The 17,004-nt window shown below is 46.0% G+C and overlaps 1 protein-coding gene across 1 annotated transcript; it reads left to right on the forward strand.

Moving 5' to 3' along the window:
* The first annotated feature begins 234 nt into the window (after positions 1 to 234).
* LOC136764699 (tripartite motif-containing protein 16) lies at positions 235 to 15,626 on the forward strand. Its single transcript, XM_066718966.1, has 6 exons — positions 235 to 880; positions 2,202 to 2,297; positions 2,436 to 2,669; positions 8,348 to 8,507; positions 8,778 to 8,837; positions 9,294 to 15,626. Exons 1-6 carry the CDS (start codon positions 290 to 292, stop codon positions 9,818 to 9,820), a joined length of 1,668 nt encoding a protein of 555 aa, XP_066575063.1. The 5' UTR covers positions 235 to 289; the 3' UTR covers positions 9,821 to 15,626.
* The last annotated feature ends 1,378 nt before the right edge of the window (positions 15,627 to 17,004 follow it).

Below are 17,004 nucleotides of genomic sequence, written 5' to 3' on the forward strand. Positions count from 1 at the left end.
GCATATTGTTGTGTGGTAACTTCATTACACTGTTGGCACAATGCTGTTGGGTTTGCTGGGGCAGCAGTGGCTTCAGACAGCAGGTGTGTTACCAGCTGGAGCCGAGCTGAAAACAGCACAGCAATTCTAACCGCAGCAGCACAGCTCTCCTCAGCCTGGCCTCAGGCCCAAACCACACCTCCTGCAGCTCTGGGCAGATCCAGTCCCTCCACACACACAGGTAAGTTTCGTTTCTGCTGAAACAGCCTGACTGGAACTGCGTCTCTCTGCCTCTCAGTCTCTCAGTGAAATGGCAGAAGCTGGAGTTTTCCTGGACCAGATCAGCTGCTCAGTGTGTCTGGACACACTGAATGATCCAGTGACTATTCCCTGTGGACACAGTTACTGTCTGGGCTGTATTAAGAGCTGCTGGGACCAGGATGATAACATCGGTATCTTCAGCTGCCCCCAGTGCAGAGAGACCTTTACCCCCAGGCCTGTACTGCACAGAAACATCATGCTGACTGAAGTGGTGGACAGACTGAAGAAGTCAGGGCTAAATACCCCTCCTCCTCCTCCTGTTCACAGTCCTGCTGAACCTGGAGATGTGTTGTGTGATTTCTGCACTGAAGAAAAGACGAGAGCTGTGAAATCCTGTCTGGTGTGTCTGGCCTCTTACTGTCAGTCTCACCTCCAGCCTCACTATGAAGTGGCTCCACTGAAGAAGCACAAGCTGGTTGATGCCACCGGGCGTCTGGATGATGTTCTCTGTCCTAATCACCAGAAACTGCTGGAGGTCTATTGCCGCACTGATCAGACGTGTATCTGTTTGCTGTGTGTAATGGATGATCATAAAGGCCACGATACAGTCTCAGCTACAGCAGAAAGGGCTGAGAAACAGGTGAGGACTGTGACTCTGTACTGGGAGCTCTCTGACTCAGGGTATGGAGGGATAGTAGAACAGCGCTGTGCTGTGCTTATGATCACAGTTTACAGGCTGCCAGAGCAGATCCACTCTGAGTTTTGTGAAGTGAAATCGTTTTTTGTTGATCACATCTCCACTCCCCAAATATAAAGTACAGATGTTGGAGATCTACTGAAAACAAGGAGCTGTTACTGAAACTCAAATTAGCACCATAAGTAACGAATTCAAAATATAAAATATTCTAAACAAAATAAAAATGATTTTGAGATCAAGAATAAAACAATCGAAAGCAAAATGTAAAGACTGTAAACAAAAATAATATCAAAAGCAAAACATTAACAATTGAAAGGAAATAATGTTGAAGGAGACACTGGAGTGGCTGTCTGGTTGCGGTGCTGCGAGCCTCGCTTTCGCCACCGGTTTAGTTGCTTTCGTTTTTTTTCGTTTACGAGTTTTGGCGCTGTTTAGTCGTGAGGGCAGGATTTACATTGAGGCATGGATCCTGGGTCTCCATTGGTCCAGTAGTTTGAGTGATGGTTCTTCCTAACCTAATCAGTGAGCAGGGCGCAGTTTGAACCCATACGTATGTTGCTCAGGAAGAATTCGCAGGGAGGCACACAGTGTAGTTGGAGGGACCTGGGAGTGTCTAATCTATCACAACAATCACATGATATTGGCGTGAGGGGAGACAGAGAGTTTGGAGAAGTCCTGGCTTGGTTGACCATTTTCTGAAGCAGACATCACATTCCTATGATAGCAGCAGATCCCATACCTTTAGTTTCAGGGGTCTTTTGTTATTGATGCAAGCGAGCAAACAGGAGCTACACTTAGCAGTTGTGTGTCTGCAGGCCTGAATAGCAAACCTGTCTGTGAACAAGAGCCACAGCCAGCTATTGTGTTTATGCAAACCTGGTCCCCAACCTGCCTGCAAGCGAGGGCTACTCCTGGACATTGTGTTTAATGCCTAGTCCAGTGTGTCTCTTAGGAAAGTTCATTTCTCCCTCTTCAATATGTTTCCAATGGTTTCTTCTTGCAGGATTATATGTACTTAGTGATTTACTTAATTACTGTATGCATTGATTTGTGGGTATTTCCAGATTTGTAATATGATACTGCATTTTGTAACTAATTTACTCCCATATATAAATAAACATGGCATTGGATTCTTTAACCCTTAATATGCTGCATTTAAATATATTGCTAACTCAGTGCTATACCATTGCATTGTATAATATAGATGTGTTCATTAAGGTTGGGAAAAGCCTCTTTAGGAAAGATGCCGTGTCTCTGTCCACAGAAGCAGCTGGGGAAAACACGAGGACAATACCAGCAGAGAGTCGAGCAGAGAGAGAAGGAGCTGAAGACACTGAGACAGGCTGTGGAGTCACTCAAGGTGGGAACTGACCAGAGGAGGAGCTGACATTAACACACACCGACACCCCCACTGCAATCCTCTGGAGTATATATACTGAGGTGCAGTCCAGTGTCAGTGCTGTCCCTCTGTAATAACCCCTGTGTGTCTCTCACTCAGAGCTCTGCACAGACAGCAGTGCAGGACAGTGAGAGGATCTTCACTGAGCTGATCCGCTCCATTGAGAGAAGGCGCTGTGAGGTCACACAGATGATCAGAGCTCAGGAGACGGCTGCAGTGAGTCAGGCTGAGGGGCTCATAGAGAGACTGGAGCAGGAGATTGCTGAGCTGAGGACGAGAGACGCTGATCTGAAGCAGCTCTCCCTCACAGAGGATCACGTCCACTTCCTCCAGGTAACTTCGCTGCTCTGGGACAATGTGCAGGACAGAAGGGGGCGTCTTTCACACGGAGCTCTCCAATGGAGCTGCTCCTGGTTTCTCCCCAGGAATCTGCTGCACAATGTTCACTCTGCCCTCCTTCTCTCTCTCTCTCTCTCTCTCTCTCTCTCTCTCTCTCTCTCTCTCTCTCTCTCTCTCTCTCTCTGTCTCTCACCTGTTTCGAATTACCAGTCTCTACCTCAGTTAATCTCACTCCTCTCTGCTACAGACCTCTCCTTTTTTATTTCACCATTTTCCTCCACTTTCTTTCACTGGTTTAAAATGATCAGACTCATTCTCTCTCAATTCAAATTCAAAAAGAGCTTTATTGGCATGACAAGGTTAAACCCATTTTGCCAAAGCAAGTACTGGGGGATCCACTGCAAAACATAGAACAGTGCAGTGGGCAATAATACTGTATACATACAATACAAGTTTACAGAAATTACATACATTAATATAACATAATCATATGTATAGTCGGCAGCCAGCTCTGCTGTATGTTCATCCTCTCCTAACAGGATTTTTATGTTGCCTTCATCACTGAGCTGTTGGAAGCCTGTGACCTGGGCTGAGAGTTTCGGGAGGTGCGTGTCCCTGGCTGTGGAGTATTTGGTAGAGTGCAGCAGGAAGTGCGTCTCGTCCTCCACCTCCCCCTGCTCACACTGTCCACACAGTCTCTCCTTTCTGGGCTTCCAGGTCTGCCTGTGTCGCCTTGTTTCTATTTCCAAGCTGTGGGTACTGAGTCTGTACTGGCTCAGGGTTTGTCTCTGTTTGGGGTCCTTCACTCTCACCAGGTATGGTGCCAGGCTGTAGTCCCTCTGTAGAGAGCGGTAACACTGCAGTTTGTGCTGCTGTTCAGTTTCTGTCACCCAGTGCTCCAGGTATTGTGCTCTCATCTTCTTGGTGATGATGTTGATCCTCGTGCCTGCTGTCTGCCCACTGGGGCTGGTGTGGCTCTGCTCAGTGAGGGGCCATGCCAGGGTACGAATGGCGCACTGTTTAGGGCCATGCTCCTGACTCCTCAGTGCTGTGTGGCAGTAGGAGTGAGGAGCTGTTGTTGAGGTGGACCCAGTACTTCAGTGCCCTCTTGTGCACAGTGAGCAGCAAGGGGAGGCGGCCCAGTTCAGCTCTGCATGCGTTATTGGCTGCACTGCTGTGCAGCTGGAGCAGGTGTCTGCAGAACTCCAGGTGCAGGCTCTCATTTGGGCTGCTGTCCCACTTGCTGTGATCAGGGTAAGTTACTGGGGCCCACACTTCACTACCGTACAGGAGGATTGGAGACAATATGCTGTCAAAGATTTTAAGCCACATCCTCACTGGGGGTTTAAGGTTGTACAGTTGTTTTTATTGCATGAAAAGCCCTGCATGCCTCTTCTTTCAGGGCATTTACAGCTGCATTGAAGCTCCCTGATGCACTAATGTCCAGACCAAGGTATGTGTAATTGGTTTTGTGCTGTACCATGTAGCATTTAGAAAGAATTGAAATTTCTGTGCCTGTTTTTTTGCTTTTTTGTGGAACACCATGATTCTGGTCTTGTCCAGGTTGGCTTTCAGGGCCCAATCCTGGCAGGACTGCTCTAGTATGGTCAGGCTCTGCTGCAGCCCCTGCTTTGTGGGTGAGAGCAGGACCAGGTCATCAGTGTACAGCAGCAGTTTGACAGTGGAGTGGTGCAGAGTGAGGCCTGGGGCTGAGCCAGCTTATTCATATAGATATTAAAGAGCATAGGACTCAGGCTGCAGCCCTGTCGCACTCCGCGACCCTGGTGGAAGAACAGTCCGGGGTGTCAGATGGAGTCGAAGGCTTTTTTGAAGTCGACGAAGCAAGCGAAGACTTTCCCCTTGTTGGTGCCATGCACATGTTTGTTGAGGAGGCTGTGCAGAGTGTAGATGTGGTTAGTGGTGCGGTGTATAGGAAGAAAGCCATTCCGGCCTCTGTGCAGCACACTGTGCTCTGACAGGAGGCTCAGGATTCTGCTGTTCAGGATGCTGCAGAAGACCTTCCCCAGGCTCACACAGATCCCTCTGTAGTTGGAGGGGTCCAGCTTGTCACTCTTGTGGATGGGGGTGATGAGCCCTTGGTTCCACAGAGCAGGGAAGCAGCCCGCAGTCAGCATCAGATTGTACAGCTTCAGCAGGGGCTCCTGTAATGCCAGGCTGTGCTTCAGCATCTCATTGGGGATACAATCTGCCCCACTGGCTTTTTTAGATTTCAGGGATTTTATACTTTCCTTTAGTTCCTGTAGGGTATGGGGTGTACAGGGGGGTTTGATTCTTTGATAATGTTTTCTAAATCCTTTAGTTTCTTTAGGGTCAGATTTTGTTCTGGTGTTAGAGTTTGCTCTGGTATTTCTTGATATAGATTTTCAATGTAATTTTTCCAAATGTTGCCATTTTGAATTGCCAATTCTCTATTTTGCTTGGTGTAATTTAACTGGTTCCAAGTTTCCCAGAAAATGTTTTGATCAATTGATTCTTCAATTTTTTCCAGTTGTTTTGGTGATTATAATTGTCTCTTTTCTTTCTCAAGGTGTATTTGTAGTGTTTCAGTGTGTGGTGGTAGTGATGTCGTAGTGCGGTGTTATCTGGATCTCTGTGCTTCTGGTTGGAGAGAGATCACAGTTCCTTTCTGATTTCTTTGCATTCAGCATCAAATAATTTTTCGTTTGACTGTCCCTTTTAATTCTGTTTTTTATTTTTATTTTTTCTTAGGTTAGACTTGGTGGCTAGGATTTCAAATTTGTAATTTAGTTCTCTTATTGTTAAATTTACTCCATTTGTGTTTGATTCATAATTTTTATTTGAAAAGTTTTGCAATAAATTTCCAACCTGTGTATTGCAGAGTGCTTTCTCATACTCTGAGATGCTCTGCTGTGTCCACTTGTAGGAGGCAGTGAGGTTGAAGAGGTTGGAGGCGGTCTGCTGGCTGGGGTGTGGCTGGTCTGTCCTCTTTATGAACAGTGGTGTTTGACAGTGGTCAGACAGGAGGGTTTGCTGCTTGACTGTAAATGCATTAAAATTGTTTAGGTCCTTATCAATAATTGCATAGTCCACTACGCTAGTGCCAAGTGCTGAGTTGTAAGTGTATCTTCCTAAGGAGTCCCTCCTGATCCGGCCATTGATGATGTACAGCCCCAGGCCTCGACACGTTCTTTGCCACTCTTGTTGACCACGCTGTCACAGCTGTTTCTCTGTCGGATCACACTACTGTGGTACCATGGGGCATTTCCAAAGACATGGTTGTTTCCCTCTGTGGGGATGAAGTCAATCTCTCTGCCTGTTCTTGAGTTAAGATCTCCACAGATCAGCACACTGCCCAGTATCTGGAAGTATGCTGCCTCTGACTGCAGAGTGGGGAATCTCTCAGGGTTGCAGTAGGGCGAGTCCGAGGGGGATATGTAGGCTGCACACAGGTATGTGTCACATTGGGCTGAGAACAGTGAGCCTTTAATTTGTATCCACAAGTGCGTTTCTCCTCTTTTTACTGGGGTAATGAAGTGAACGAGCTCCTCTTTATACCATATGTTGATCCTGCCGGAGTCTCAGCCCCGCTTCACTGCAGGGTTCTTGCAGGACGGCACCATGAGCTGCCTGTAGTCCACAGGACAGGTAGTGGACTCGTCTGCTCTGGTCCAGGTTTCATGCAGAATCATAATATCTACATTTAAACTATTTACAAAGTCTGGATTTTGGGTTTTACACCCATTCAGGCCTGAATGTTCCAGCTGCCAATTACAAAATATCTTTTTTCAAAATTTTACTTTCAATGAGCCAAAATGTGAAATGTAATTACTTAACTTTAAGCATTTTTGTTTTATTGTATTATTTTAAATGGAAGACATAATATTTGAGATTTGTTTATGTCATGAGTCTGGTGCAGATTGCGTTCAGCAGCTTCCTGATCTCACTCAGCTCAGAGCTGGCTGGCTGTGCTGTCCTGCTGAGTGTGGCAGCGTAGCTGTACTGCTGTGCTGGAATGCATGTCTGCTGTTGCTGGCTTTGTGGGGGCCGGGCACTACTGGCTGGGGGTCTCTGGGGGCCCTTGGTGGCTATTCTGTGTGGCCTCCTCTGTGACTGGGATTCCCTGGCCCTGGGGTCTCGGTGCTACTGCGGGGGTGTCCTCATCTGCAATGGACGGGGCTCTCTTCCCCAGAGCAGTGTCCTTCAGGCTGTGGGCAAAAAGACTCATGCCATGCTGGTTGAGGTGCACGTGGTCGTATAGGTGCTGGGGGGAGAGGCTGTGGTGCTGGGCCAGGTGCACGTTGGTCAGTGGGGCGCAGCCTCGGGACAGCTCTGTGTTGATGTGCTGGATGGTGTGCGCTGGTATGTCCTGTCTGGGCAGCAGCGTGGACATGGTGACCTGGTGGCTGGGAACTGCTGTGCGGCTCTTTCTGTCACCTGTGTCAGTGCCTTGGCCGCCCCTCCCTGCAGGGTGTGCAGGTTGTTAGTTCCTGTGTGGATGAGAATGTGCTGGGGCTGGGTGAAGCTGGGCCTGTTGAGGATGTCCAGGGCTCGCTCTGTTGTAGGGCAGCGGATCTTGGTCACACGTTGCCCAGGGAACAGTCGTCTGCCATCCAGATATTTCCCATTGGAGTCAATGAGGATGATGATGTCCGCGCTGTGCTGTGGCTTGCTGGGTCGCCTGGGGGCTGGAGCTGGGCTTGTGTCCAGGGTTGTGGGGGTGTCCGGGGAGGGGCTGGCTGTAGTGGTGTCCAGGCCTGTGTCTGTGGGCATGGCTGGTGGTGAAACTGTGTCCCTGTCTGTGTCAGGGCTGGTTGGCCGGTCTGCAGGCTGTGTGCTGGGCTCCTCTCTATCCAGTTCCAGAGTGGGTGTGCGCTCTCCGTCTCATCTGTGGAGGGCTGGGTTGAGGGTTGGGTCCCTGTGTTGTGTGTGAGCTGGGCTGGGGGGCTGTGTCTCTTTCAGGCTGTGCAGCTCTTTGCTCAGGTTCTTCACTTCACTGAGCGAGGCTCTCTTCTTCATCTCCTGTCTCAGGCTCTTCAACTCTCCTTTCAGCTGCAGCTCCCTCAAGGCTGACTGCAGCTCCTGTACACTCGCCCTGTGCTCGATTCTGAGCTGCACCAGCTCATCTCTCAGCTGCTGCTCACTCCCCTCCTCCCCTGGCTGCTCATTGTCAGTTCCTTGAACTCATTGAAGTCCCTCTCTAGCTGGGACAGGCACTCTTTGATGGTGAGAGTGCTGGGGGAGGGGGGTGTTGTAGGGCTGTGGTGGGTCTCCCATCTGGCTGGGGCTGTGTGAGCAGGGAGCTGCACTGATGTCATCGCATCGCTCTATATTAACTATATAAATTGTAATTTGAATCTGTCCTGTATCAGGTTAGTCTTAAGCTATTTATATGTGTATATATCTATACTGTACATTTATTAAGGAAGAAGCTTACCTCCTGATTTGCGTCCGTTTGTTTTCCTTAGTTCCTTTTAATCCTTGTGTTCCACTTACTTCCACTTACTTCCTTGTTTTTCTTTTTTCCATTTTATATTTCCTTTTTTTTTTGGAATTTATCTTCATTGATGCAGCATGCCTTGTGTTGAATGCATATGTAATAATTTTTCACAAATTAGCTCATTTAGTAAGTAAAAAAGTTGAAAAGTTAGGAGCTCATCTTAATAGGTGTTGCTCCCCTCTCTCTGCTGTAGAAATGCCAGTCTCTCTGTGCCCCTCCTGGAGCTGCAGACTCGCCCAACATCACTGTCAGTCCACTCTTCTCTCTTGAGGCTGTGGGGAAAGCTGTCACTGAACTGAAGGAGCGACTGGAGGACGTCTGCCAGGGGGAACTGGTCAAGATCTCACAGACAGGTTGGTGGAGAAACACATTGTCACAGGTGTCCAGGGAGCAGCTGATCTCACTGACATGTCCAGCTCTGGAGGGACCTGACCCCTCGCTGACAGAGAGGCTGGAGGTTTATGAGAGCAGCTCTTGTGTGAGAGATTTCTGATGTCAGCTGCACACAGTGTTCAGAGACACTCAGTCTCTCACATGAGGAAAGGAGGGCTGTTTGTGTCCTGGATTCATCCACAAGGCTCAGTTGTCCTTCTTTCTCTCTGTGTCTCTGTCTGTCTCCCCAGTGAAGAGAGTCTCCAGTCTGCAGGATCCAGAGCCCAGGACCCGAGCAGAGTTTTTACAATGTGAGTCTGTTTCCCACTGCAACTCTCCACTGAAAGATACCCGACTCCTTTAGAGATGAGCTGACAGCACAGAACAGAGACGCACACTCACACTGACACACCTACACTACAATACACACACTGACACACAATCAATCCCACAGACACACCGAAACATGGCAACACAAGAGTAATGTACACCCAACAGTGCTAACACACACATACACTCACACACACACACAGGAACTGAGACAGATGCCATGGATACAGACACACACACAGACACTTGCAAAGGGACAGCTGGACAGACACACTGACAAGCACAGAGAGAAGCAGAGTCAGGCAGACAGATATAGTGACAGACAGACAGTCTGTCCAGTGTGAGTGTTTTTCTGTGCTGTGGGGGAGGGACTCTAGTGGGGATCTCCAGTGATTGCTCTTTTTTACCTGCCTGTCTTGTCTCTCCTGTCCAATCAGATTCCTGTGAACTCACACTGGATCCCAACACAATGAACAGACAGCTGATACAGCAGGGCAGGACTGTGACAGTGAGTGCAGACACCCAGTCCTATCCTGATCACCCAGAGAGATTTGACTGCCTGTGTCAAGTGCTGTGCAGAGAGGGTCTGTCTGGGACTCGCTGTTACTGGGAGGCTGAGTGGAGTGGGATAGGGACTGCTATAGGAGTCGCATATAAAGGAATCAGCAGGAAAGGAACAGGTAAAGACTGTCGCCTTGGATACAATGACAAGTCCTGGAGTTTGCAGTGCGATGGGTCCAGTTGCTTTGTCTGTCACAATAAAGAGAAGACTGTTATATCCACTGGCGCTGCCCACAGAATAGGAGTGTTTGTGGACCATGGAGCCAGAACTGTGTCGTTCTACAGCGTCTCTGACACCATGACCCTCCTGCACAGAGTCCAGACCACCTTCACTGACCAGCTCTATCCTGGGTTTTGGCTGTGGGGTAATGGTACCAGTGTGACCCTGTGCCAGCTGGAATAGCCTCCTCTGTGTGTATTGAGCTCCTGTCTGTGCCCCTGTTACTTTCCTGCTCTCTTGTCAATCTGTGTGGTGCTGTTTGTCTTTGCTTTTGTCTGTGGATCTCTTTTAGGTGCTATTTGCTGCTGAAGAGGGGATGTGTTACCGGTCCTCATTGGTTCCCCCCAAAGTCTTTGTCTTTGTGCTTGAGTATAAATGCTTGTGTGAAGGTCCGTATTGCACGTCTACAGATGGAGAAGCAGGACATGGAGCAGAAAGCAGAGTACAGTTACAAATTAGAATTGCAGAGACTCGAGATTGAGGCCGAGATTAAGATGCGGCAGCTCGAGGTAGAGGAGAAAGTAGCCTTGGCTCGCGCTGGGCAGCTGCCTTTGTCCGTTCCCTCGGTCTCTGCGCAGCTTCCTCCAACAGTTCAATCAGCCGACCATTTTGATATAAGCAAGAATATTGCTTTAGTTCCACCATTCAGGGAATCTGAGGTGGATTCTTATTTAGCGTGTTTGAACGCATTGCTGTGTCACTGAGATGGCCAAAAGATATGTGGCCATTGCTCTTACAATGTAAATTATTTGGTAAAGCCCAGGAGGTTGTGTCTGCTTTGGCTCTTGAGGAGAGTTTACAGTATGACTGTGTGAAACATGCTGTCCTCCGTGCATATGAATTGTTGCCTGAAGCCTATAGGCAAAAATTCAGGCACCATAAGAAAACCTAAATCAAACTTTTGTGGAGAAAGAAACTCTGTTTGATAAATGGTGTGCTGCCAGCAAGTGCACTGACTTTGCTTCTCTTCGTGAGTTGACTTTGCTGGAGGAGTTAAAAAATAGTCTGCCGGATTGGTTGGTGGTTTATCTGAATGAACAGAAGGTGGCGACGTTGTCTCAAGCAGCAGTGCTGGCTGATGAGTTTGTACTGACGCATAAGACAGTGTTTAATGCGCCCCGTACTGAGTTTCGGAATGTGTTGCCATCCCCAGTCAAGCGCCCATCATTACCTCCTGCGCCTCGTTCTGTTGAAGACCGTGAATGCTTTTACTGTCACAGGAAAGGACATGTAATAGCTGATTGTCTGAAATTGCAATGCAGACATGTTTCGTCTCATTACCCTCCGCCCTCTAAATCTGTTGGGTTAGTGGTGTTGCCTACTGCTTTTGAGCAGTCTCCTGTTGTGTCTTGTCAGCAGCCTGATACTAGTTATGATCCCTTTATATTCCCTGGATCTGTATCACTGACAGATGATTTCAAGATGCAGTTTCCCATTCAGATCCTGAGAGACACTGGAGCATCGCAGTCCGTGATCCTCTCAGATGTTCTGCCCTGGTCTAAGGAATCCTTCTGTGGGTATAATGTGTTGTTGCAAGGTATTGAGATGGGATATGTGCCAGTGCCCTTAGACTATGTATATCTGTGTTCTGAGTTAGTTAGTGGACGTTTCAAAGTTGGTCTGAAACCATCTCTCCCTGTGAAAGGAATCACACTGGTCATGGGAAATGACATTGCAGGAGGTTTAGTGCGGCCTGTGTTGGAAGTATTCGACATGCCCGAGAGACACTATAGCTCGGATATATTGGAGAAAGATTTCCCTTCTGTTTTTCCAGCATGTGTGGTAACGCGTGCACAGTCACGTCGACTGGGTGATATGATTGGTTTAGATGACACCGTATTTGCCCCGATCTTCAGTAAGGACCTGTAACTGCTGTTGATAATACAAGTAAGTTCTTGTTGCCAGTTACCCGTGAAAATCTGATTAGGGCACAAATGGAAGACCCTAGTTTAAAGAAATGTTACTCCGCTGTGGTAGCCCGAGAAAAAGCTAATGTGCAAATGGTAGCTTACTTTTTAAAGGATGGACTCTTGGTACGCAAATGGACCACCCATAAGGGGTCTGATTGCATTTGGAGTTCGGTGTTTCAGATTGTGATGCCAACACCTTTTCGATCCCAGGTGTTATCTTTGGCTCATGACATTCCCTGGTCAGGACATTTGGGAGTCACAAAAACATATAACCGTGTCTTGCAGCATTTCTTTTGGCCTGGGTTAAAAAGAGATGTGGCCGAGTATTGTAAAACCTGCCAGGCTTGTCAGGTCACAGGAAAACCTAACCAGGTTATTCCTCTGGCTCCTCTCCACCCGATTCCTGTGATGGGGAACCATTTGAAAGAGTGATAGTGGATTGTATTGGCCCATTACCAAAAACAAAGTCGGGTAATCAGTTCCTATTGACTATGATGTGTTCTGCAACTCGCTATCCAGAGGCCATTCCTCTCCGTAACATTAACTCTGAGGCAGTTCTGAAGGCTCTAACCAAGTTCTTTGCAACTTTTGGTCTGCCTGTGGTGGTAAAAACAGACCACGGTACAGATTTCTTGTCTAACCTGTTTGCACAGGTCCTTAAAACACTTGCCATTACTCACAAGGTCTCTAGTGCTTACCATCCTGAGAGTCAGGGTGCATTGGGGCGTTGGCACCAAACCTTGAAATTGATGCTTCGCAAATACTGTATGGAGACAAGTAAGGATTGGGATGAAGGTATACCTTTTGTACTTTTTGCCATTCGTGAAACTGTACAAGAATCCCTGAGGTTCAGTCCAGCAGAACTGGTATTTGGCCATACTGTTCTTGGTCTGTTAAAGGTGTTGAAGGATCAGATGTCTTGTAACTCTAGTCCAGCGGTGGCTAACCCTGGTCCTGGAGAGCCGCAATCCTGCAGGATTTCCAGGTCTCTCTTAATTACCAATCAATGGATATCTTGAACACAGGGACATTTTGCCTAATTAAGATCCATAATTTGTTCAATTAAGCAGTTAACGATCTGGATAAAACAAAAACCTGCAGACCCTGCGGTTCTCCAGGACCAGGGTTAGCCACCCCTGCTCTAGTCCTGCAAATGTGCTTGACTATGTAAGTCAAGTGAGAAGGCGACTGGATGATGCATGTGCGCTAGCTAGAGGAGCTCTGATGTCTTTTCAAGAGACCATGAAGACTCTCTTTGATAAAAAGGCTGTTCTGAGGTCTCTACAGCCAGGTGATAAGGTCTTGGTGTTGTTGCCTGTACTAGGTTCTTCTCTTTCGGCTCGTTATTCAGGACCTTATGTCATTGAGAAGACACTGAGTGCTACGGATTATGTGGTTCGGACTCCTGAACGTAGACGCCAATCTCACGTTTGTCATATTAACATGCTCAAGTTATATTATGCCAGAGATGTGGCTCCAGCGGTTTCCTCCATTGCTCCAGTAATCAACATTTCCATTGTTAATGAAGACATTGAGGAGGAGGATTTTGTGTTGCGCCATTTACCCCAGCAGTGTGCTAGACTATGCAACTCTGAGATGCTGCGCCATTACATTTGAAACATGTGGATGATGACCAGAAAGCTGACATCATGAGTTTAATTAATGACTTCCTAGGGTTGTTTTCAGATGTACCTACACGTACGAATGTGTTGAAACATGATATAGAGGTCAGAGATGCGGTCCCAGTTAAACAACATGCCTACAGGGTTAACATGACAAAACGTGAAATTATGAGGCAGGAGGTTACCTACTTGTTGAAGAACAAATTAGCAACTTGTAGCTCTAGTCCCTGGAGTTCTCCCTGTTTGTTGATTCCCAAACCTGATGGTACTTTCAGGTTTTGCACAGATTACCACAAAGTCAATGCTGTTACGGTGCCAGACTCTTTCCCATTGCCTCGTATCGATGACTGTGTAGACACTATTGGTACCGCCTTATTCGTCAGTAAACTCGATATATTGAAGGGTTATTGGCAAGTCCCTCTCACTGCCCGTGCTTCAGAGATTTCTGCCTTTGTTACACCGGATAGTTTCCTCCAGTACTCAGTCATGGCTTTTGGAATGTGTAATGCCCCTTCTACCTTCCAGCACCTTGTTAATCTGGTGCTCTCAGACGTACCTAATTGTACCACTTATCTAGATGACTTGGTAATATACTCGTCTAGTTGGCCTGATCACATGAGTACTTTGAAGACTGTGTTTGACTGTTTGGCCAAGGCCCACTTGACCCTGAACTTGAGTTAAATGTGAGTTCGGTAAGGCTACTATTACCTATCTTGGTAAGGAGGTTGGGCATGGTAAGGTGCGCCCTGTGGCTGCTAAAGTCTCTGCCATAACAGCCTTTCCAGCTCCTACCACTCGTCGTGAGTTACGCCGTTTCTTAGGAATGGCTGGATATTACCGTGGTTTCTGTCGTAACTTCTCTACTGTGGTTGCTCCTCTGACCGGGTTACTTAGCCTTTCAGTCCCATTTATCTGGTCTGCTGGGTGTCAGAGTGCTTTTGACACTATAAAAACCTTGCTATGTAGTTCACCTGTTCTCTCTGCCCGTAACTTTGAGAGACCATTCAAGTTGGAGGTGGATGCTAGTGCTGTTGGTGCTGGTGCTGTGCTGATACAGGAGGATGCAGATGGAGCTGATCATCCCATCTGTTACTTCTCCCGGAAGTTCACCAAGTGTCAGTCCAGATATTCAACTGTTGAACAGGAAACCCCAGCATTGTTATTAGCTTTTCAGTACTGTGAAGTATATGTTGGTTCCACTACATATCCTGTTGAAATTTACTGACCCCTTAGTATTTCTGAACCATAATCATCGCATTATGCGTTGGGCCTTGATGGTTCAAGGTTTTAATTTACGAATCATCCATAAGAAAGGTTCAGAGAAGGTGATGGCTGATGCACTCTCTCGTGTTTAGGCCCTTTTTGTATTTTGTATAGTGTTCACTAAAAATGCATATAAATGTTTTGACTGATGACCATTAGTGGTCACATTGTTTTGTTACGACTTAATACCATTTATGATTGTGTACATTTTAAAAGATGTGACTGCTCTTACAAACCTTAAAGGTTTGCACTTTATGGGTGGGAGTGTTACGATCCTGTTCTCTTGTCAATCTGTGTTGTGCCGTTTGTCTTTGCCTTTGTCTGTGGATCTCTTTTAGGTGCTATTTCCTGCTGAAGACGGGTCGTGTCATTGGTTCCCCCCATGCTTTGTCGCCGGCCAATCACAGAAGGACCCATCACCCATATATACCTGTGTATGTTCAGTGTGTGAGGAGACTGTTATGATGGTGTTCTTGTTTTGTCTTGCCTGGCTCTGTTTCTATTTCCCCTTTGATTCCTGTCAGTATGGAGAAGGGCTAGGTAAGAAACCCATGGGTATACTCTACATCACGTAGCTGTGGTTTGTTATATACACTAGGTTAGGAGTGAGTGGATGTCACTATTTTCCTGTAGCAGGTAGGTTAGATTGAGGGCTTAGTATTGTTATAGGTAGGGATAGAGGCGTAGGGAAGTTGGGGCATTTTTGTTCCTTTGTTGATTTGACAGACCATTTGCAAGGCCCTTCTCCTACCCTTTGTCAGTTAACCACCACCCCCTTTGTTTACCTTATCTGTCTATTGTTATATTGTGTAACCCTGTCCTATGTTCCATATATGTAACCTTTGTATTAATTTTCATTACCTTGGTTAATAAGTAGTTCCTTGCTTATTCAAAAGGAAATAAAATCCCTCTTTTGGGACACCTGTTCTGTCTTCTGGTACATTTGTTAATACCCTCGCCATTACATTTGTCCTTCCTACCCCAGAGTGTGTGTGTATGGGCAGTTATGTTCCCCTGCACTCTACCATCGGAGTGTGGAGCGTAGCAGCCCCCCACTCCTCAGTGACTCTAGTGATCAGTTCTGACGTGGAGTTCAGAAACACATGGACTGTGGAATTAATTTCTGTCACTTTAACAGGGAGTTTTATCTGTTGTTTCTGTTTTTCACAATAAATTATCCTCAATGATATTGAACTCGGATTGTATCGCAGTTCATAGCAGGAATGTGTGATGGATTATGAGTGACTGAAGATCAGGTGCTACTATGTGATGCAGGTCTGTGAACGCTCTGTTCTGCTTGTAGTGCTTTCTATAATAAGTTTGTTTTCCAAGGTATTAATAAACTGGTGTCAGTCATTTGACCAGTAGAGCTAAATTAGTGAGAAAAGATGAGACACAAACACAGGTTTGAAACTTACAAACAACTCTTTATTATCAAACAAGGTTCACTGACTAAGCTAAGTTCCTGAAAGAGCAGATAAAATAGGCAGATAGGCATAAAATAGACATTCTGTACTATTATTTTATGCTCATATGGAAGCTGCAATAATGGTAATAAATCAGGACTCTTTTATCTTTGTTTTATTTCATCTTGTGTTTTGGAGTAACCACGGTTACCTGAAAAAGAGAAGGGGAGGGGTTAAGCCTGTTGCCATGGAACCTCAGAGGAACAGGTCTGTCAATCAAAGCTGCTATAGGATCCACTGGCCACACAAACAACACCTTCCTGTTCCTGATCTGACACTGCATTGCAAATATCAGCTTTTACCAAAGGTTTAAGTATTTAAACACATTATCAACTAAACCAATTATCAGTTTTTATATTCAAATATTGATTTTACATAAATAAATATAATTTGAAAGTATTTACATTTTTGTATGTTATTTGAAAAAAAAAATACTAAATGTATAATTCTGTACCAAGTCTTGCAATTAACACATGATGTTCCAGGAAGATTTCAAATGAGGAGCAGAATAAATAAACTTGTTCAATTTAACCTCACAATCAGACGGGGGAATTCATATTACCTGGCATATAAATATATTCCATATGCAAGTCTGATGTGTTTCATTGTGTTGACATACATTGATTTACAATGGAAATAAATGTAAATGGAAACTGATTGTTGTTTTATAGCACTTAGTTTGTACTTTAAAGGAAATGCTGCTATTGTGATGACCAACCAGTCTCTGTGTCCTTATAGTTTGTATTGTGATATTTCTACAGAAACACTTCCTTCAGTCATTGTTATTTGAGTAACACAAATGTTATGTCACAAATATTTACCCTCAGAGGGACATAAAAGTACTTTTTGACCTTTTCAGAGGCATGTTGGAGCAGCAGTGATATTTCAAGAGAGGCGAGAGATATACTCAGTGTTTTAACAGACTCATTGTGGTTGAGAGTTTCTACCAAGGAAAATGCTAAAAGTGTTAAAACTACCTTTTGAATATGGCTTTGTATTAGTATTAAGAAATTAAAGATTTGTCAGTTTTCAAATAATTACCTACTGAATTGAAATATTGAACATGGAACAAATGGAATGTAATTGAAATAAAGCAGTTTTCAAAA

This window comes from Amia ocellicauda, chromosome 12, assembly GCF_036373705.1.
Source record: "Amia ocellicauda isolate fAmiCal2 chromosome 12, fAmiCal2.hap1, whole genome shotgun sequence".
Classification (NCBI taxonomy): domain Eukaryota; kingdom Metazoa; phylum Chordata; class Actinopteri; order Amiiformes; family Amiidae; genus Amia; species Amia ocellicauda.

Coding starts and splice junctions, on each gene's coding strand:
- LOC136764699 (XM_066718966.1), top strand. CDS start 290: ATGGCAGAAGCTGGAGTTTTCCTGGACCAGATCAGCTGCTCAGTGTGT. Junction 2,298..2,435: donor AGGCTGTGGAGTCACTCAAG/GTGGGAACTGAC, acceptor TCTCTCACTCAG/AGCTCTGCACAGACAGCAGT. Junction 8,508..8,777: donor GGTCAAGATCTCACAGACAG/GTTGGTGGAGAA, acceptor CTGTCTCCCCAG/TGAAGAGAGTCTCCAGTCTG.